The sequence below is a fragment of the Falco peregrinus genome, chromosome 5, assembly GCF_023634155.1.
Source record: "Falco peregrinus isolate bFalPer1 chromosome 5, bFalPer1.pri, whole genome shotgun sequence".
Classification (NCBI taxonomy): Eukaryota; Metazoa; Chordata; class Aves; order Falconiformes; family Falconidae; genus Falco; species Falco peregrinus.
In genome coordinates, this window is record NC_073725.1 from 88,849,509 (window position 1) to 88,870,600 (window position 21,092).

The following is a 21,092-nucleotide window of genomic DNA, read 5'->3' on the forward strand; positions in this document are numbered from 1 at the left end:
GGACTTCCGCCGGGGGCGGGGCGCGGCGCGGGGGGGCCGGCGCGGAGCGGGGCGCGGGCCGGGGGCGGCGGGCCCGGGCCGGGGGCGGCGGGTGAGTGAGGCGGTGGGCGAGCGGCGGTCGCGCTGCCCAGGCCGGGGTTGCTGCCTGGGGCGGGGGCTGGGGCCCGGGGCCCTGGCGGGGCCTAGCGGGAGGCGGGGCCTGGCCGTGCCCCGGGAGGGGTGTGGGGCTGCCCCGGCTGCGGGGTGTCCCCGGGTGTCCCCTGTCAGGGAGACACAGGGGGGGTGGCCCGTGGGGTGGCCCCTGTTGTGTGTGCGTAAGGGGTTGTGGCGCGTCCCGGGGTGGAGGTGGTGGTGGTGGTGTTGGGGGCGGGGGGTAATTGTGGTGTGGTCCCGGCGTGGCCGTGGGGCATAGGGGAACGCTGCCATGTCCTGGGCTGTGTGAGGGGCTGCGGTGTGTCCCTTGGGCTGTGTGAGGGGCTGCGGTGTGTCCCCAGTGGTGTTGGGCTGGGGGCCATGGCCTGTCCACTGGGCTGGGGGCTGTGGTGTGTCCCCTGGTGATGCTGGGCTGGGGGCCATGGCATGTCCCCTGGGCTGTATGAGGGGTTGCGGTGTGTCCCCTGGGCTGGGGACCATGGCGTGTCCGCTGGTGATGCTGGGACAGGGTCAGTGCCGTGTCCCTGGGGAGCACAAGTGATCGCTGTGGCAGGTGCCCGGGGTGTGGGGAAGGCTGTGGTGTGTCCCTGGAGGCACAGGGCATAGCTGAGGGGCTGCCAGCTTTGTGCCGAGGGCAGGGTGCTGGGCAGGGGTGCAGGGAGCGGGTGTCCAGCTCTGGGCTGGGTCCGGGGGTCCCTGAGGGGCAGCGGGTTGGGCAGGCGGGGGGGACAGTTTCTGAAGGATGCTGCTGTCAGTGTGCTGTTGCTGTAATGGGTGTGTTTGTTCTCACCTCCCCACTTTCTCCTTGCCTTGGCACCATTTGGATGTTTGTGCAGTTCTTAAGTCCTGCCTCACGTCTGTCTACTTTCAGCATCTGCTTTACAGCGCTGTGTGCTTGTCCACTGCTTTTGGACTGGGAATGAGTACCCGCCAAAAAGTGTGTGTATGTGTGCAGTTATACTTCAGAAATCAGCTCAGTGGTTTTAAAATGGTGGTTGCTCTGCGTGGGCTGTGGTGGTGCTGGCCGTTCAGAGCTCCCAGAAAATGGTAGCCCTGAACTCCGTGTTCCCTGGGTTGCTGCAGGATGCCGGTGCTGAAGGCAGGAGCAGCACAGGCTCCCCGTGCACGCAGGCTCCTCGCTGCTTCATCCTCAGTGTGGGGCTTCTCCCTTGTTTGAAACGGCTTGTGACACCAGAGCAGTTTGTAAAAGCCAAGTCATGACAGGTGTTACTGGTGTTTTCCTGCTTAAAGGTTCCCCTTGGGCTGCCCTTAACAAAAACCTTGTTCTGTATTTGCAGGGGCTCAGCGCTGCTTGCTTGTCAGCAATGGCAAAGCCTCAGAGCAAGGATTCTGGACTGAAGGAGAAGTTCAGGAATCTCCTGGGGCTGGGAACATCCCGGGGAAGTTCAAAGTCATCGGAGGGCAAACAAACAGAGTTTATCATCACTGCAGAAATACTCAAGGTGTGAGAACTGACCATAGTAAAGGTGGGGATAGTGCCTGGATGACCTGAGCTGACAGGGTCGGAAGGAGGGCTTGCTCGTTCTCCTTTCTGTTTTGACATCCATTCCCTCTCCAGTCATGCTTTTTCACTGTATCTCTCTATTCCTTCTCTAACGAAACAGATGTAAAACTCACCTACTTTGAAGTTACAGCATTTTAGTTGTTTGGTGTTTGAATGCTTTTGAGATATTTGATAGGATGGTGTTGTCTTATGTCTGGTTACAGGGTGTTTCCTCAAAACATGTTGCTTTTTTTTATAGTCCGAGTTTGATGAAGTTTATGTGGTGGCAGTTAGCACAAGCTGGAAACGGTTTTATTTTATGAAAACCTTACGATTTTGTGAAATATAAAACAATTTTTTAAAAAATTATTCCAGTAATTGGTACAGCAAGTCTGTAAGCAGAATAGTTGGCATGCAGGGATGAAAACACATAAAAAGGAGGAGACTAGAATCCCATCTGTGCTGGAGCAGCCAAGCTCTTACCTGCTGGAAGGCTAAGGAGCTGGTCTCCTTTCTCTACCCTTCTCCCATGAACTGGGCAAGTGCCACAGCCAGTGAGTTACTAACTTTTCTGAAGAAAATGAGATACTCTGTCCTGGAGGTGGAAAGCTGCTTGGCTTCAGTTCTGTGGAAGTTCTAGTTTTGACAAATCATTTGCTAATGGAAAAAAGTTTTTGGAGAAATTCTTGGAAAGCTCCAGTGATGACTAATGGTTAGATCATTTTGGACAAATATGTAATTTATTTTTCAGTGGTTCACGATCCCCTTTGAGAAATGGATAAGTGTTTCTAGTAAGATAAACTGTTAGCTTATTTCTACATTTCTTTCCAGGAACTGAGCATAGAATGTGGATTAAGTAATAGGATACGAGCAATCAGTCAAATCTGTGAAGTGGCAAAAACAAAAAAAATTGAAGAGGTAAGTTTCAAAGTGTTCAGTGAATAGTGGAAAGATGAAAATTTAAGCAACAGCTCTTAACCTATTGTAAGAAGTTCCTTTAGACTGCCTTTTAAAACTGATAATCCCAGAAGCTGTTTTGTGCTGTCCAAACCTGTAAATGGATGGCTCACAGGCCCTGGAAATTAGTCTTGTCCAGCCTACCAGCGGTGGAGCAGGGAGGACATAGCTGGTGGGCCTCCTGAACTGAATGGTTGGAGAATGCTGCGAATATTCAGGCCTGTTCAGGATGGTTCTTGGGAAAAGATATTAATCTTGCAGAAGAGGTGTTTGCTAGCTCCTTCTGTCTTGTTAATAAGCAACCTCAAATTGGTTTTAAGGTCGTCTTGTATTTGGGTGGAGGTTTCTGCACACATATTCACGCTGAAGTAAGTGTGTGAAGGAAGAACTTCAGTTACTGGGGTGCAGGTTGTCACGTAGGATGGGATTTGGTGTCTCGTATGGTTTGTCCGAGTTTATGACTGGGCAAGTGAGAGTGTCCCTCAGAAAAGATAACTCTGGACATAAAATCCCTGGAGATCTTGTTCGTTAACTTGCCATAATTAATGACTGATCTACTGGGTAAAGATCCTAGAAGAAGCTTAACTTGCCTACTGCCGCCTGTCTGCTGTGTTTGTTTGCAGCATGCAGTGGAAGCAATATGGAAAGTGGTAGCCGATATGCTCCAGCCAGAGCGCCCCGTTGAAGCCAGACATGCTGTTCTTCATCTGCTAAAGTCAATCGTTCAAGGACAGGTAAAAACAAGCTGTGGAAGAAACACTACACTTAGATAGGGTTTGTGCAGAGTACGAACATGAAAAATCCTCTATTCTACAATTTTCTGTGTTTCTTATTTTGGTTGTGCCTAGTAAATGGGCAGAGGAAGCATTTTAATTTACGTCTTGGTTTGACCTCAGCAGAATTTTTTATAAAACTCATAGAATTTTGGGGCAATGTTCTTGAAAAAGAGGAAATACTTTGGGTTAAGTTCAGCATAGTACAGCAAATTTTATATGGTCTTTGCCCAGACCCATTAGTCCTAGTCTGCAGCTGGTTTTGATGTTTCAGCATGTCAAGTATGCAAGAGCTTCTGTCTGAGATACTTTTCTGGCCTCGCCAAGTTAAGCATACTGTGAATTCTTTGAATTTCACAGTGTGCTATACAAATGTAAGACTGTATCAGACTAAAGTTCTGGTTTTCGCTATTCTGAAAAAGTAGGGGTAGATGCTTTTGAAAAGAATAGTCATCCTGGTTTGTTGGCTTTGGGGTTTTTTGAGTGCTGTACTGGCAGTGCTGGAAGTTGCATTTCTGTGGATTACTTTGGGTATTGGATGCTGTCTGTGTGTTGCTGGACAAAATGCCTCCTGTCCTGAGTGCTGATTTAACAGGTTGAGAAGACCTGAGCCACTGTCAAGAGCCAGTAGAGGCTGGAGGTATTTTCAGGAGACTTTCATAGCCCATAGGAAAAGAAAATAATGAAAAAAAAGCATGAAGATTGCTGTTACAGACCTTGATAAGATCCAGGCCTTAACTGTCTTTTCATTAGTGACACTGTTAACTATCCCCTCCCTTTTTTTTCTTTTTTTTTCTTTTTTTTCTTTTTTTCTTTTTTTTTTTTTTTAAAGGGTGAGAGATTAGGGATCCTCAGAGCACATTTTTTTAAGGTTATTAAGGACTATCCCTCCAATGAAGACTTGCATGAACGGCTTGAAGTGTTCAAGGCTCTAACTGGGAATGGGCGATACATCACCTACTTAGAAGAAGAGTTAGGTGAGTGTTGTGTCTGCTCCTGTTCAGTTTGGTGGCAATAAGTCAAGGGACAGGCATGCAGTGATACGTAGTAACAGTTCTGGGTAGAAAGCATGTTGTGACGGTTCGTTTTCCTTCTTCAGCTGACTTTGTACTACAGTGGATGGATGTTGGTTTGTCTTCTGAGTTCCTTCTGGTTTTAGTGAACCTGGTGAAATTCAATAGCTGCTATCTGGAAGACTACGTAGCTGACATGGTCCAGTAAGTTGGTTTCTTTTAACTCCTGCATGCTCATTCTTGGTAAATTACAGGAGAAAGTTGCAGTTCAATATACAGATAAGTGAATTCTTTTTCATCTAGTTTGGATCTGTTTCATTCCAGGTCATACCTGACATTTCTGGCAAACATTTGATTTTCAGTTCTTACAGTGTTCAAATCTGTTTCAGTTTAGCTGCATGTGCTTTTGCCATTGCATGTGGGGGACCTGATTGTGTTGCTTAGTCTCACAAAGGGTCTCTGCTATTGTATTAGCATAGGCATATTGAGTTGCATTTTAGTGCAATTTTAATTATTTAAAGTTAGTTTAACTTTATAAAAGAGGTTGTACTGTTCAGTGCCTCTAAGAGTGTTAACAACCATGTCAATTGTAAATAAAGGGAATGATGAGTAAAATAACATGCCGATTTCCTTATCTGTTTTGGCTTTTTGTAATTTGCCTAAAATCACATTAAGTAAACAATTATAATTACATTTTCTTTCCTAACAGCAAGATATGCCTCTTGTGCATTCAGACTTCATCATCTGTGGACATAGAGGTCAGTGATTTGAGTCTCTCTTAGTACTTTAGAATTCTTTAAAATTCTTTGAAACTGTAACTTCTGCAAACAAAATGAGATCATCAGACTCTCCTCTCAGTTTATTCCCACCGTACAAGAGAGCTAATACAATATTATGAAGTATTTGTAAGCCATTGGATCTCATACGCAAATAATAATTTTATTCTAAAATGAACAGAGCATTGATAATTTCGATAAGTGAATCAGTTTTTCAGCAGTGCTCTTTATGGTTTTTTCCATCTTGCAATGATTAAAAGAAAAAAATAAAAAGACCTATCTGTGTCCCTTTTGACTTCCAGGCTCTGCCAGGTTAGGATTTGACTTGCATTTTATTCAGAGAGAAGTGTATAATCATTTTCTCTTTCCCAAAGATTTCCTTGCAAGTCCTAGATGCAGTTGTTTGCTATAATTGCCTGCCCTCGGAGAACCTGCCAGTATTTATCATCACTTTGTGCCGTACCATCAACGTGAAGGAGCTCTGCGAGCCATGCTGGAAGGTCAGAACTCTCTTGCAGTTTTGTTTTTTTAATGAGCTCACTGTTTTGGCCTCATAGATGAAGTGCCAGATGTGCTTGTGCACATCTGCCATAATTTCAGTTTGGTTTTAAGAGTAAATTTAAAATTGTTTCAAGTATTAAGGGATCAGCACGTCGTTAGTGTAAGTCCTGTCAAGTCCATGGACTTTACCCATAGTTTCCTCTCAGATGGTGTGACAGGCTTCTGTTGTGGCATGGAAATGGCTGGACACGTTTACTTACGTAAGCGGACACGATCAGCCAGCTAACTGCGTATTTAGGCTAATGAGCATTTTAACAATTGGATATTTAAGTGTTTTCTTTGAATTTGCAGCTTATGCGCAACCTTTTGGGAACTCATTTGGGACACAGTGCCATCTACAACATGTGCAGGATCATGGAAGACAGGTAAAGAAGGTGTATCTCACAGAAGCCAGGGAGTTCAGTAGAGGTCCAGTTGACAAGGATAGGGAGTCACTGACCTCAGTAGAACAAGCTGAAGGTTCTGGTGCTTAGAAATTAATTCCCTTCCTAGTTATGCTGCTGAAGTGCTCGTTTTTAGGCTTTTCTGAATTCAGTTTTCCTTTGCTTAAAGTTGTACTAAATGATTTACTGCTTTTAATGTTTGTAAATTGCTGTGCAAAGCTCTGATGTATAACAGCTGGTAATTCTTGTGACAGTGTGTATTTCTGTTGATTCTTCCATGCTAAAATAATTGTGGCATGGTCTAAGACTTCTCTCCCATCTGTTCTTAGAGCTTACATGGCGGATGCAGCGCTGCTGAGAGGAGCTGTGTTCTTTGTTGGGATGGCTCTGTGGGGTGCTCATCGCCTCAGTTCACTCAAGAATTCCCCAACTTCAGTGCTGCCTTCGTTCCTCAAGGTAGGATAGGATGCTGAGGAACTTTATAATCAGGTTTACATCTGGACCTGTACAAAGTTAGAACAAAAATGTGGTCCCCTGCACCAGGGGGATATTTGTATGCCTGAAAGACAAGAGACAGCAATTAGATGTGGGGTGAAGTGTGGGGAAACAGTAAAACAACAGAGGATTTAAGTTTGAAGCAGAGGTGCCCTTCTGGGATATCTTTGTTGGCCACAAAAGCAAAGTCTGAATGCTTTTTATCCAATATCTACATTGTGGGTACTTTGCCATAAAAAACAAAAACAGCAAAAACTTTCACTCTTTCCAGTGTGTGGTACAAAAAGTGAGGGATGGTGTCTTCAGGGACAGCCTCAGAACTCTTAAAATTGTCTCATCCAAATGCGTCAAGCAGGAATTACTAGCTTTAACCTCATGTGTCTGCTCTGTAAGATGGGGCCGTATTTGACATCTGATCTACAGCTGTTTGCAGGAGTGCATAACTGCACTATGTAAAGTGGTTCTTTGCTTTGCTCTTTGTGTGTGTAGACTTGAATATTTATCTCAGGCCTTCAGGCTAAGTTCCTAATTGGTAAGGCATGTTTCATTTGCATTTCAGAGGGCTTCTGATCACTGCTTTCCAACTGTTAACTGAGTGAAGTGCTTTGTATTCCAGGCCATGACATGTCCCAACGCAGTTGTGTCTTATGAGATAGTTCTGTCCATAACACGTCTAATAAAGAAGTATGGGAAGGAGCTGCAAGCTGTAACATGGGATATCCTTTTGGACATCATGGAGCGATTACTGCAACAGCTGCAGGTAAGTATTGAGCCTGCCTTGATGTGCTTTCAATCAAAAGACCTTACCATAAATACTTTTGCAAATCAATCTCCTGTTTGTACCCTCTAGCGAACTTTGAAGCTGAGTATAGGTTTACCCCAGTTCTCAATACTGTGCTTCTCAACCGAGTTTTTTGTTTGTATTTAAAAGTTAGCACTATCTGGTAAGGTAGGAGCCTTTTAGGAATGTTTTTTGTCTCTGTTTCAGAGTCTGGAGAGCCAAGAGCTTAAGTCCATTGTACATGATCTCTTGACTACAGTAGAAGAACTCTGTGATCAGAATGAATTCCATGGCTCTGAAGAGAGATTTTTTGAGCTGGTGGAAAGATGTGCTGATCAGAGACCAGTAAGACTTTTATTTATTGTTGCCTTCCTTTGTTGCCAGTTGAATCCATTTTGTTACTTGTACAGTTGAAAGTGGGGAGTCCTACAATAGCAAGTGGATAGCAGCAAGGACTTGTATGAGCCTTTTTCTTGGGGCGGAGGTTGGGGGAATGGATATATTGTATTTACTTATACGCTAAAAAAAAAATTCTTGATCTTTCTGTGAAAGGAATCTTCTGTATTAAACTTGATAACATACAGAGCTCAATCCATTCATCCTGCCAAAGATGGCTGGATTCACAACCTGCAGATGTTAATGGAGAGATTCTTCAGGTATGAAATCGTAACTTTGTGAGTATAAGGCAGTTTCAAATGTTTCTTGCCACCTTTTCATGTTAGATAATTTTGTTTTCTGAAGTTCTAATGTTAGTAGATGACTGCTAAGAAGTATGGTAGTTCCAGGCACAATACATGAAGGGATTTTGTTTAACAGCACAAAAACTTTCCACTGAGTTATTTATGCTGGTTTTTTTTTTTCTTCTTTTCTTTATTTCCATTGGATGGTGCTGTTCCAATTAGCTTAGTCAGTTATGTGTTCCACTCCACAGCACTTTGTAGTTCTGACACCAAACAAGACTTTCCTGTTAAGCATCAGGATTGCATATGGTTATCCAGTACTGAAGTTACCCGTTTTTGAATTGGTACTCCTGGAAGTAGTGTTGTGCTCTATGATACCAGCATACAGCAATAACACACTTTTGTCTCATCTGTGAAATGCTGCCAAAGAACAACTCTTCCTGGGTGCCATATGTTTGGTTTTAAATTTGCTCACCAGAGCACTTGTTTTTCTGACGTGTGCTTCCTAGTTTGGATTGGAAATGGGAAAACTGCAGAAGGTCTCCAGAAGTAGTAAAAGCAGAATTGGGATTCCAGTTTCCAATTTAATCTGATTTCATATGTAAAGACATTAACTGAAGGCTCAACTGATCTCTTAACAGCTATTGTTCTAACTCTTAAGAAATTTCTTAGTTTGCTTTAGTTTTACTTTCCTTTTCTCCTCTCCCCTGTTCCCTAAATATCAGCAACTTTATTTTATTCATCTTGAATTTGCTCTTCCCATTTTAGGAACGAAAGTCGTAGTGCTGTTCGTATTAAAGTTCTGGATGTCTTGTCCTTTGTCCTGAGTATTAACAGACAGTTCTATGAGGTGTGTGTTTACCTGTTTCTGATGATCTCATGCGAGATCTTAAGTGGGTGGGAACGGCTTTGGTGAGGCATGTTTTATGGCGGGCTTCAGGTTGTCTCTGCCACCGGGGAACGCACAGAACTGTGCTTGAAATGTTGCACACAATAGACGTGTTTCTTTAGGATGCTTGTGAGAAGACTTGCCTTTTAATAGCCCTTAGTTGATACAGGTATGTGCAACTTGCAGTGGGAGCTGCTGTGTTTTGAGGACATACCTGGTTGTGTATTTGCTTCCCTGTTTTAAGGTTGTTAATTCCATATGCATTTTGGTTTTGTAAGAAAGGAAAGTCAATTTGTGAGATGCAGAGTTTACTTGAAAGTTTTATGAAAAGATGAAGTCTGGATGTAATCTGACATGAGCAGATTGACTTGTCTTGGTGCTTGCAGTTTAATTGCAATCCAAGATGGAAGCTGTCTGAGAGAGGAGTTACAGAAGAGCTCTGGGGGGTGTCTTCAGCTCCTTGGAATGTACCCAGAGTGTCAGAGGACAGGAAGGGGCAGAGGTGCTTCTTGGATTCCTTCAAGATCTGTGAAAACATGATGCTGTTTCATGTTTCCTCTCTTTTTCAAAAAACCAAGCCCTAGAAATCCCTTATCAACAGTCTGTTAGAGTGTGGGCTATCAAGTCTGTAGGACAGACAAAAACAAAAGCAATGTTCAACAAAATTCATAAATATTTGGAGGGATGGCATACAGAAATACTTAATTGGATGGAAGAGGAAAGGTCAAGTTAGTTAGGAACAAGCCTAATATCAGAATAGCAGTGTTCTTTCATTTGTAGTTATTGTCTCTTCAACATGCTGATTGAACAACTGACAGCAAAATGTCAAGGCTTATTAAGGTCTGTCCTCTTGCAGGAAGAGCTGATAAACTTGGTTGTGATCTCTCAGCTGGCTCACATTCCAGAGGATAAAGATCATCAAGTCCGAAAACTGGCCACTCAGCTACTCGTAGACCTGGCGGAAGGCTGCAACACACATCACTTTAACAGCTTGCTTGATATCATAGAAAAGGTGAGGCAGGGTTTGGTCAGTTGTCAGTTGGCATCACCACGTCTTTTGCCAGATCCTCTTACTGTGGCTTGAGGAGACTAACCCGTGACTGTTACCAGTTGCATGGCTTAGTAGGATATTGTAAAACTGCTGGGGTTTGGAGGATGCAAATCTGAAGTGCAGAGTGGAAGGAGATTTAGAAACCCTATGCACATCCAAGCTATCTGACTGGGCTTGAAGAATTTCCAGCAAGTATGACCTGCTGTAGGCTTTCCTTACCGTCCAGGTTGAAATAAGGAAAAGATACATTGCAGATCTAAACCATGTATTTCTTTTTAAAAGGTGGCTGCACATTCTCTCTCATCTCCTTCTGAACTGGAAGAGAGGGACTTGCTATCGTATTCAGCTTCTTTGGAGGATGTCAAGACAGCAGTTCTTGGACTCCTGATAATACTTCAGGTAAATGCTGCAGAGCATTAAACGTGTCATCTTCAGAATAGTTTTCTGCTGAACTTGGCTTTTTAGATAACTGTTCTACCTCTGTTAAATAGTCCGACTTCTGTTTTATCCACTTAGTATTTTAACTTTTTTTTAGTCATTCCTTTTGCTTTTGGGTACTGTATGACTGTTCACTAAATGTTTTCTTTTCTTAATTTCCATTGTACAATGAATATGAGCACATTTCCATATGTGGTGAGCAGATGTGTTCACAAACTAGCAGAAAAGGAGTGATTCATAACCCTGAACAGATCTGTTGTGTTTGGGTAGCCTGTTCTGAGATACGGTTAAGCAGTTGTGAAGAGTAGGTTGTTCCAGGCAGTGCCCTTCTGGAGCCAGGCATTATTGCTCTGGAGTCCTTGCAGAGGTTCAGTCCAGAGCCATCTGTTCATCTTGCTTTCAGGAGCAAGTTTTTACTGTGTTTGTCTGGAATTCTCAGTGTGGATACACATTTCTGAATATCAAATGTCAGTCTGCCCTTTGATTTGTGTTTCTGTTCCTCTGTAGACAAAACTCTACAGCTTGCCCTCCAGCCATGCGATGCGGGTGTACGAGATGCTGATTCACCACGTCCAACGCCATTATATATATGCATACAGCCTTGCAGTTGCTAGCAGCATCAGATTGCAGGTGTGAGCAGTAACCTATGCTTTCAGGTCGAGAGCTGCATGCAGTCTTTGGAATTCTTGGGTGCAGGTTGGGAATGTGTGCTCTAGAGCTTGCCAGAAGTAGAATTAAATGTTTCTTGGCTAATAGGAATATGAGTGTGTACTGTAACACCAGTAGTGATGCCTCCTACAGAACTAGCCACAGCACCTATTAAAAATCCCTTCGTACTTGCACAAGTATCACGTGGGGAGGCGGGAGGGTGTTCCACTGGCATGGGTTTTGAGTGATTCCAGTGTCTTCTCTGTTACAGGTATTTGATTTCCTGCTGATGCTTCGAGCTGACTCCCTCCACCGTCTTGGCCTTTCCAACAAGGATGGAGCAGTGAGGTTCAGCCCTTACTGTCTGTGTGATTTTGTGTAGGTTTCTCATTGCATTAAGCAAAAGCCGTTTCCCACGCTGTCTGGTATTTTTGCACGAGCTTAATGGTCCATCAGTAGCAATCTGCAGTTTTTCTGAATCTTCCAGATCCTGATGAATCAGCTGCTAGACAAGTCTATAGTTACAGCCTAGGATTGTCTCAACAAATAACTCATTGGTGAATTGTTCTTATAAATCACTTAGCTAGAAATTTCTCAGGCATGAAATTTCTGCTTCTGCTCACAAAGCTTCACAAAAATATTTGCAGTTTCCTGCCTCAAACCAGTTTTCACCTTCAGGTTTGATTCAATGATTTGTACAAATCTGGCTATTTAAAATTTTATTGCTTAGTCTGAGGTTCTTTGTGTAACACGCACCAAAAGATATTTAAGTTTGCTGCACGCCTGGATAGAAGAACCCTTAACCTCACCAAACTGACTCATTGCTGTCCATCTACTGAGCAATCCTGTATTTATTAATTGAAAAGGCAATTTATATTATTGTTTCGTCATTAAACTGGTTACCCAATAGGGTAGCACTGTAGGTCACATCAATAGGCGGTTCTGATCTTGACTTTACATTACAAGTATTTTTCTCCCTTTCTATGTTGTAGAGAAGCAGAGAAGAGGACTTCGGAGAAGAAGCCTACTGGTACGCTCTCCCCGCCTTCAGGAAGCCCCAGTGTGCCTTCCCAGAACGCCACTATCCGTATAGGGCACCTGCCATACTCAATGGTCTTTGGCGTCCTTCTGCAGTGTTTGAAGCAAGTACGTCCACTCTTAATGACATGTGTCATCTTTGTGTGAAACATGTCTGCTTAAACCAGCTGGCTAGAGAATCCTGTCCCAGAGTATCTAAATAATGTCTGAAAAGCGTTATGTAAAGGATCCTTCTTGGGCAGAATCTGTGTACAACCACCAGTGGGAGCACCAGTTCAGCTCTTCAGAAATTAAGGAACGCTTTCATTTCTGCTTCAGAATAGACAAGAGCAAAAAATGTGTTAAAGATTAAAAAAGTGAACTTGTTTCTGAAAGAGCATTTGAAACGAAAGGAAACCCTCCCACTGCAAGTGTTTGAAGTATGTTGAGAACTGATAAATGTTTCCACTGCTAATAAACTAAATATAAATTGTTCGTTAGTGTTGTATTGGACATAGGACAGCGCCTCAGCACGTAACTGCTCTGGAAGCTAATTTGTGGTAGTGGTTAGGAAAATTGAATTCTGGCTCTGTCTTTTTGAGCTCAGTCAGATCTGGATACAAGTTATCTTCCAGTTGGTGCCAGTATTGCACCTAGAGCTAGTTGACAGATAGGAAGTAACTTGTGACAGCTAAATGCCATTTCTTTTTATGTAGCCACTATGACAAGACACATCTGCCTAGGAAATGGCGTGTTGTTTGAAATTTGCTTGGTCTTACTTTCAAACTGAACTGAAATCCTACAAAAATTTTCCACCTTGACTTTGTCTTTCTTTCCAGGAGACAGACTGGAAGGTGTTGAAGTTAGTCCTCAACAAATTACCTGAATCCCTCCGCTATAAAGTGCTATTTTTAACCTCTCCTTGTAACATAGACCTCCTGGCCTCTGCACTGAGCTACATGGTAATGGCATGCACCCTACTGGTGTATAATCACCAGATCCTTAGTTTGCTTGAGGGTTGGTTGGTTTGTAGTTTTTTTTCTTTGATCTAATATTTTGAAGATTAGCGTGCTGGTTGTCAGTTCTCACCTTTCCTTTTTTTGGGGGTTGTTTTATAGATGGGAGTAGGTAGTAATAAGTGTTCTTTATGTATGATGTGTACATGTGAAAAGGGAGCTATAGGCAGTGCCTGTCTACTGCCTTTTAGAGAGTATTTTTAGCGTGAAGTCTTCTAACTGACTGTGTGATGTATCAGCTCACAGACAAAAAGACTACCGACAGGCTCCATGGTACCCCAGAAGGCTTTTCTCGCACTGATTTGCATCTGGCTGTAGTCCCAGTACTGACGGCATTAATATCCTACCATAATTATCTGGACAAAGCTAAACAGGTATGTGGAAAGTAAGAGAGTGTAGAGGGGGGATGGGACCTGGGCCTCTGTAATAGAACATTTTCTCATGCTAGCCCATTAGGAGACTTAAATACAAGGTAACACTGCCCTTTTGTTATAAAAAGTTGCATCTGCTGTATTTGGCGTGGTGTCGAGGTGAAAAAACACTTTGCTGACTTTGCGCAGCAGTAGCTGTCGAGTCAGTTGCATTCACTGCTCTCTGCCCATACCTGTCCCCTCCTCAGATTCCTGGGTGACCTTACCCTCTGCCAGAAGACCCTGATAAACATAAAAATTCTGTTTAATCAGAAACTGAAATACTGATTTCTAAAATGTTTTCTTGATTAAAGTCCCACCTTAAGATTTTGGCCTAGAATATATGCAGCGTTATATGGGGTTCTGTGTTAGTTCTGTGTTAGTGCATTTTGGCTAAGAATTCATGTGTGTCATACAGGCTTGGCAGTAGTCATACCTTCCAAGCCATGCTGAAATGCTAACTGGAGCCAGGAGATGGTACATCAGAGGTTTTCTCTTTCGCTGTGTTAAGACGTTTTTTTCTTTTTTACTCTTCTAGCGTGAAATAGTGTATTGCCTGGAACATGGTCTTATTTATCGCTGTGCAAACCAGTGCGTTGTGGCACTCTCTGTCTGTAGCGTCGAGATGCCCGACATCATCATAAAGGCACTTCCTGTCTTAATAGTCAAATTAACCCACATTTCTGCTACAGCCAATATGGCAATTCCTCTCTTAGAATTTCTTTCAAGTAAGTTGTAATGTTCTTCTACTTTAGATCTTCTCTAGTTGTAAATGTGTTATTTGCACTGAATATGGCAATTGTGTTAGTCATAAATGTATCATTTGCACTGAATATTTGCTTGTGTTAGTCATATGGAATGGCTTGTAAGGGTTTCTTGGGTTTTGGTGATGCCCTTGCACCATGCTCCAGACATCAGTGTTTGATCATCTCTTGTTTGTTACTGTTTTTCCATTTAAAGTGCTTGCACACACTGGAGAAAGAGACATGCTTTGTGTCATGCAGCCATACAGCAACAGGAAATATGAAGCTGCTGTTTCCACGTTGCTGCTTACAATTTAAATAGCATGAAAGTTAGACCATGAGGTTAACTTATTTGTCAGCTGATGATTTAGAAGAAACAAAACAATTCAAATCGAACTGGATTATGATGTTGGATAGTTTGTGTTCAGAGACCTCACCTGTGTTGGTTTTCTTCTTGAACTGTTCTAGCTCTAGCAAGGCTGCCTCACCTCTACAGGAACTTTGCAGCAGAGCAGTACGCCAGTGTGTTCGCCATCTCCCTACCATACACAAACCCTTCCAAGTAAGTTCATAGCAAATGTGCTTCTACCTCAACTGTGAAATTAAGGAAATGAGACATGTTTTTTTTTGTAGTACTTGGGTCAAGGTTATTTATAGGATATTGCTCATTATCTCTAGGCTTTTTCTGAAGAAGGAACGTACTCGCCTTGGACAAAGTATCTTATTTTTCTGGAACAGAGCTTTTGAGGTTTTTTTTATTTATACTTAGAGTGGGTAAAGGAACAGTTCTGTTTCTCAGATTGAAAAGTAATTCTGTTCGCTTCTGTGGTGGCATCGTAATGCAGCATTAAACTCTGAGATCTTTCTGCTGTTTTTAGGTTTAACCAGTACATTGTTTGCCTGGCCCATCACGTGATAGCTATGTGGTTCATTCGGTGTCGCCTTCCCTTCCGAAAGGACTTTGTCCCCTACATTACAAAGGTAATGGACGCTACTGAATGAAGCAGTACATAATAAAAATGATGACTTAAAAACTAGTTTGAGAAGTTTAAAAGGTTCTGTTTGAAGCTAGAAGATTTCTACTTTTCTTGTCAACATCTTTTTCAAAACTGACTGTGAGTTCTTGTGCGTTGCCCATGATTGCAGTCTGTCAGCTGCATGTCCTAGCCATCCAGACGGTTTATCTGTTTGTCTCGATCTGCAGGGTTTGCGCTCGAATGTCCTCCTTTCCTTTGATGACACGCCTGAGAAGGACAGTTTCAGGGCTCGCAGTACAAGCCTGAATGAGAGGCCAAAAAGGTAAATTATATTTGACTCCAGCAGGGTCTTGGTTCCCTGTTCTAGTGCTCACACCCTTCCTTGTCTTTTTCTGAAGGAGGCTGGGTCTAATTATCCAAAATCTGACAGCGCATTTAAGCAAGCAAAGTAAACCTCTTTAGGTCAGGGGACTGGTAAATGACAAACTGACTAACTTGGGTTGGTAAGAAGCTGGAATCAAACCAAGCTGACAGTCTGATAGTACGTATGAGGGCATCACCAGCTGTTCTGTAAGCCTTTGCAGTAAGGTGTGGGGCTTTTTGTGGTTAATTTTTGAAAATCAACAGTTCTTTCAGGTTGATGTGCGTCAGTATAATGCTGCCAGAAGTAATAGAGAAAGGTAATAGCGGAAGTAACAGAATACCATGTTCATATTGATAGTGTTAACTCCTTTAGATAATTGATCTGTAATGACTAAATGATTGCCAGAGAAATTGTTGTGATTAGCAACCTGTATAAATTGAGAGTGCCAACGCTGTGTTTTTCCATAGTGTTATCTGTCAAGTTGGTGTACTGGGTGGCAGACAGCTGCCTTCTGTGTATCTGGATGTCCTGATCTCTTTTTTTTTTTTTTTTTTTTTTAAATCTTGAAGCCATTATGTCAGTTTTAAGCAAAGCCTAACCTAATGTCTTTGGAAGTCAGAAGGTATCTTGCCCGCAGTCTTTCCAAGTAACATTTGCCAGGATAGGAGAGTATTCCTTGGAAGGCATTCAGAGTTTCTCTAACGTCCTTTACCTGCAGGGCTTACCTAAATTGGTTCACTTGACTTGCTTCAGTGTTAATGTGCAGTAAGCATACAGTGGCATTTGAACCCTGGGGAAAGTGCCTCTACTTTAACTGCAAGGCTCAATGAGTATCTTGCAATGAAGAAACACCATCCCTGCCCTAATGCTATAGCTGTGAACCCTGTTTTGTGTTTCATCTCTCCCATCTCCTCCTCTTTCATTCAGAAACTTGGAAGAGAAGCCTTTTGACACTTGTCTCTCAAATTAGAATTTCAACTAATCTTTTTTTCCAAAAACCTGTTAAATTCTACCAGGTTGGAATACTACTGTATCTAAAGGCTTTTGCTAACACTGCTGGATCACGTTCCACAGAAATCTCTGCTAAGGAGTGTGGGCTGTACTCAGGCAGCAACCCAAAACACCACAATGGCAGGATGCCACTGCCTCTGAGTCTGTCTGAACCTGGGTTCTGGCCAAGTGAGAGAGGAAAGAGCTTCAAGCAAATATCTGTTTCCTTGCTTGAGAAGCTTGTGTGCTTGCTTTTCACTCCTTAAGCCCAAAGATTAAGCATTTCTGTGCCGTAGCTGAGGTGCTGGGTGTTCCATGATCCCCGTGGTTCCCAGTGTTGCTGAATGGCCTGATGTTGGTGTAGGTGACTATCTCGGAGTACAGGCTTGTGCTCTCTGCAGTTGCATCTCCATCTGTGGCCAAAAGTGATCTGTCAGAGGTTGCTGGGAGAAGAAGGACAAATAAATTCTGATTCTTCCAGGTGGCTCTCTGAAGTGTAATAATTCACTGAAAGGAAGGTGGCAAATAATCATGTTTAGAAAGAGCCAGAAGGGTTAAATTAGTATCTTCATTTTAGATAGGGGGATGTGAACTGTTGGACCAACTGTTATGTCCAAATTAGTACCGATCCCAGACATGCAACTCAGCTGTGGCTAAAGTGCCTCTTAGATGTTAATTGCTGTCACCTCTTACCTGTGGTTGGCACCTGACAATGTAAAGGCTTATCTTCCTTTCTATTCCAGTTGAAAGTCAAGTGGGTTACCTCAAGCCACCGAAATAAGACAGCCTGTTTGACAGAAAAGCATCCCGCAGTCAGCAACAGCCAAGAGGATGTTTGTCTCCTCGCCCTCCCATCTGTGCAGTGAGAAGGATCAGTCCCATAGACACGGGTTGAGCCTCCCCCAGTGTCTCGAGCCGAGCTGAGGGGCACCCCTGAGTGGCCCTGGGGGTTTTTTTGCGATTCAGGGTAGAAGCTCAGATTTGGGCCAGGCCTAGCAGCGGTAGAGATGGCTGACACATTCCTGGGTCCCTTAGAAAAATGTGCTGCTGCCTGGTGTTGGTAAAGAATTTTAGGATCTGGTCTCTGTGGAAGTAGTCGGGCTTTTAGCCGTGCAGAAGTGGTGGGTTGGGGCAACACGAGGTGGCTGAACTGCACAAAACTTCTCAGACTTGAGAAATTTGTGCCAAAATTAGCATTCAGGTGCTCTTGCCTTTTTTTAACAGCGCAGTATTCCAACTATCATTTCAATCAGTTTTTTGTTTTAACTTGTACTAATTTCATTTGTTTCGTAGCACATTTAAAATCTTGTTTTCAAAATGTGGTTTGTCTTTTTAATGCTTTCAGCTCTGCTTGTTTGTATGTTTTAATTTTTGTTTTCCTTTTTTGGCATTTGTTTTATTTTACATCACCCTCCGGGATCCCCCAATATTGACCCTGTGACCTGTGACCTTTCAACCTACATCCCTACAATGATTTCCTCCCTTCCTGTGACCTCTTTTGGGGCTTGGTGCTTCTCCACCTAGTAGTTTAAGACTAGCCAAAAATGCAAAGCAAGGCTTGAATAACTCTCCTCCAGTGAAAGAGCTGAAAGAATCCTCTGCAGTTGATGCCTTCCGATCCCGCAGCATCAGTGTGTCTGAACATGTGGTCCGCAGGTAGAGGCACTTTAAATGGGGAGAATCCAAGAGCAACTTAGCGCTTGGAAATTTTACTGCAAGGGTGGGTGGAAGCAGGGTGGATTTGCATGTGGGATGCTTGCATGACTTTGTTACGCGATGAAAAACTGGCCTTAGCCACAGCCAAAGGTTTTGGGAAAGTATCATGGATATCCTATGGCTTCCCAACGCTGGCTATTGGGCTGTCAAATCACACCGTGTGTTGTGTATGGTTACTTTGCCCTATTCTCTGATGCTTTAGCAACAAAATTTTCTTTTTTCACAGTGAAAGTGGTGCAGGGGAGAAAAACAGACAATAAAAACCCACAAAAAAAAAAAAAAAGGAAAAAGGTTGCATTCTGTGGAAATGAAAGTCCTGCTTACAACTTCATCTTCTAAGCAGTGACTTGCCCCAGGGGAGGCTTTTAATACTCTGCAAAGTTAGATACAGACCCTCCTCCCAGACTATGAGGAGTAGTTCTGGCCTCCGTTTAGGATTTGTTCTTGGAGGCAGAGGGAGCTGATGGAAGTATTTTGGTCTAAAGTATGATGCTGTGAAAACCTCGGTTTGTCTTTCTGCAGAGCAGTGAAATGAATGCTCAGCCCATATGAAGCTATTGCCTTCATGACTAAAGAGACTAAGTTTTGATTGCAGGCATTGATCTGCTCACAGGAAAGACAAATCTATTTACGCTAGTTTTTAAAACTTATTTCTGGAGTGCTTCCCTTGAAGCGTTAAACTGCTGCCTATGATGTGTTGGTTTAAAATCTGAACCTGAAGATTTGTCCCTTAATCTGTAAGGATTGCTGTCAGTGGAACTTTTTATTTTCTGTGGTTTTTATCTTTGACTGTGGGGTGTTTGGGGGAAAGACACTGCAGTGACTGAATTGTGAATACAATTCTGGCACTTCATTCTCTGATATCCCCATTACTCTATTAGGTCATTTTCTTCTCTTGTATTTATGTGTAAATGGTAGCAGCTAAAAGTTCAGATAATTACCCGTAATGATGCCAAAGAAGTTGCCACATCATAAAAAATTTGGCTGTGCCTCAGCTTAGTTTGTATTACAATGGCATAAGGAGTCGTGTTTATAAAATATTGCAATCCAGACTGTTAGTGCAATTGCTTTAAATCGCATTGCTAACGTGGCTGATTCGAGAGCAGAGTAGCTCTCTATTCTTGTGCCAATTTCCTGTTCAGAGTGCAATTTTTTTCTATTTCAAATTAAATTAGGTTTTACGTAGTTACTGAAATTGGAGGGGAAAAGTCAATATATGAAAGGGGTGCAACAGAGAAAAAAGCAAACCACAGGATTATAAAGTTAAGTCTAGAGTGCCCCAATTTATGGCTCATGGGCAATATGTTGCCTGGGAAACTGCAGGTCATGGGACACTGGCCTTCACTGTAGAACTGGGAACTCAAAGCATGGTGCTGCCACTCGCTGCTTGGTGCACTTGCCCATGGGCCACCAACATCAGAGAGCACTGGCCTGGCCTAGTCAGGTGACAGACATTTAAACGTTTCTCAGTCTCTCAAGATAAAATACACTTTCTGCAGTGACAATCTACAAAGCACAACATGAGGCTAATCCAAAAATATTTTTATTACATCCTGGGTTTAATGTCTGGCCACCTCTCTGATCTGGCACATGCATGTATTGCAGGTTGTTCTGCATCACGCTGCCTTTCGGGTGACAGGGACAAGTGTTTTGCAATGTGATCTGTCAGTTGGAAAATTTCTCTTCTAGTCGGATACAAACATCCATCACTAGTTCAAGCCTGGGCTCTGCAGATGAAAACTCGATGGCTCAGGCTGATGACAACTTAAAAAATCTCCACCTGGAACTCACTGAGACCTGTCTGGATATGATGGCTCGATACGTCTTTTCAAACTTCACTGCGGTGCCTAAAAGGTAGGGGTCAGTCGGTGACCACGGGAGAGATGTGTGTGTTTGAGGTTCATATTTCACTGCATTAGTGGAAAATTACCGTGACACATTTGAGATTCTGGCAGGGCCCAAGCTCGGAAGCCATTCCTCGCAGATAAAATCTGGCTTGGCTAAATAGGTTAGATGAGAGAAATCCGTTGTAGCCAATCGGTCTTTGCCTCGGCCTTGAAGTGTTCCGTGGGAGATGCCTTGAAGGCACATTGGCTGTGAGCCAGGCTTTGCTCCCTGTCCTTGCCGGGTAATCACAGTCTTCGCCGTAGCACCGAGTGCGGTGCCAGCTGGCTTCAGATGGAGGGCATTTGCTTTTCTTGCCAGCCCTTCCCGGAAGGAGACACGTAGCTCGGCCAGGGCTCATTCCCTTCTGCTTTGTGACGTGTGTCCAGGATTGAACTAGACTGCTCTGTGGTGGGGGTCCTGTTAATTGGTATTAAATTCAGCTCATCCCATGTCCTGATGGATAAAGTGTATGTGGATGAGCAGGGGGTATATGTTAAAAATGCCGTATGAAGAAGGAGAGCAGGCAGTACCTCCTGCGTAGTTACGTGAAACGAGCCACCCGTGTAGGCTCTGTGCTCTGCAGTCTTCATCACAGACGTGGTTCTAGGTCTCCTGTGGGCGAGTTTCTGTTGGCTGGAGGAAGGACGAAGACATGGCTGGTTGGTAACAAGCTGGTGACCATCACAACAAGTGTTGGAACAGGCACAAGGTCCCTGCTTGGCCTCGACTCTGGAGAGCTCCAAAACAGCACAGAATCAAGGTAATTTTGGCTCCCCTTTCTGGATCTTTCCACCTAACAAAGGCACTGAAACCGCTGTTACAGTGCATCTTTTTAGGTTTCCCTCTTAAAGGAAAATGAATGTCTTATCT

General features: G+C 43.3%; 1 protein-coding gene across 8 annotated transcripts in view; it reads left to right on the forward strand.

The window, feature by feature from the left end:
• Nucleotides 1-72: 72 nt before the first annotated feature.
• Nucleotides 73-21,092, forward strand: part of TSC2 (TSC complex subunit 2) — a 35,310-nt gene continuing 14,290 nt past the window's right edge. For 2 of the 8 annotated variants that reach the window (XM_055806366.1, XM_055806367.1), the window contains exons 1-27: nucleotides 74-91; nucleotides 1,452-1,616; nucleotides 2,489-2,575; nucleotides 3,238-3,348; nucleotides 4,220-4,364; nucleotides 4,487-4,604; nucleotides 5,110-5,158; nucleotides 5,551-5,676; nucleotides 6,029-6,102; nucleotides 6,450-6,576; nucleotides 7,232-7,375; nucleotides 7,604-7,741; nucleotides 7,949-8,052; nucleotides 8,845-8,926; nucleotides 9,822-9,977; nucleotides 10,299-10,415; nucleotides 10,962-11,084; nucleotides 11,374-11,480; nucleotides 12,095-12,248; nucleotides 12,959-13,081; nucleotides 13,375-13,509; nucleotides 14,084-14,273; nucleotides 14,757-14,850; nucleotides 15,167-15,269; nucleotides 15,493-15,587; nucleotides 20,025-20,189; nucleotides 20,830-20,982. In XM_055806366.1, coding sequence (XP_055662341.1) covers nucleotides 1,479-1,616; nucleotides 2,489-2,575; nucleotides 3,238-3,348; nucleotides 4,220-4,364; nucleotides 4,487-4,604; nucleotides 5,110-5,158; nucleotides 5,551-5,676; nucleotides 6,029-6,102; nucleotides 6,450-6,576; nucleotides 7,232-7,375; nucleotides 7,604-7,741; nucleotides 7,949-8,052; nucleotides 8,845-8,926; nucleotides 9,822-9,977; nucleotides 10,299-10,415; nucleotides 10,962-11,084; nucleotides 11,374-11,480; nucleotides 12,095-12,248; nucleotides 12,959-13,081; nucleotides 13,375-13,509; nucleotides 14,084-14,273; nucleotides 14,757-14,850; nucleotides 15,167-15,269; nucleotides 15,493-15,587; nucleotides 20,025-20,189; nucleotides 20,830-20,982 — 3,158 coding nt within the window. In that variant the 5' untranslated portion in view covers nucleotides 74-91; nucleotides 1,452-1,478. Of the gene's footprint in view, nucleotides 92-884; nucleotides 1,641-2,488; nucleotides 2,576-3,237; nucleotides 3,349-4,219; nucleotides 4,365-4,486; nucleotides 4,605-5,109; nucleotides 5,159-5,550; nucleotides 5,677-6,028; nucleotides 6,103-6,449; nucleotides 6,577-7,231; nucleotides 7,376-7,603; nucleotides 7,742-7,948; nucleotides 8,053-8,844; nucleotides 8,927-9,821; nucleotides 9,978-10,298; nucleotides 10,416-10,961; nucleotides 11,085-11,373; nucleotides 11,481-12,094; nucleotides 12,249-12,958; nucleotides 13,082-13,374; nucleotides 13,510-14,083; nucleotides 14,274-14,756; nucleotides 14,851-15,166; nucleotides 15,270-15,492; nucleotides 15,588-18,143; nucleotides 18,276-20,024; nucleotides 20,190-20,829; nucleotides 20,983-21,092 lie in introns of those variants that run through there. The other 6 variants (XM_055806361.1, XM_055806363.1, XM_055806364.1 and 3 more) reach the window with 6 other exon arrangements.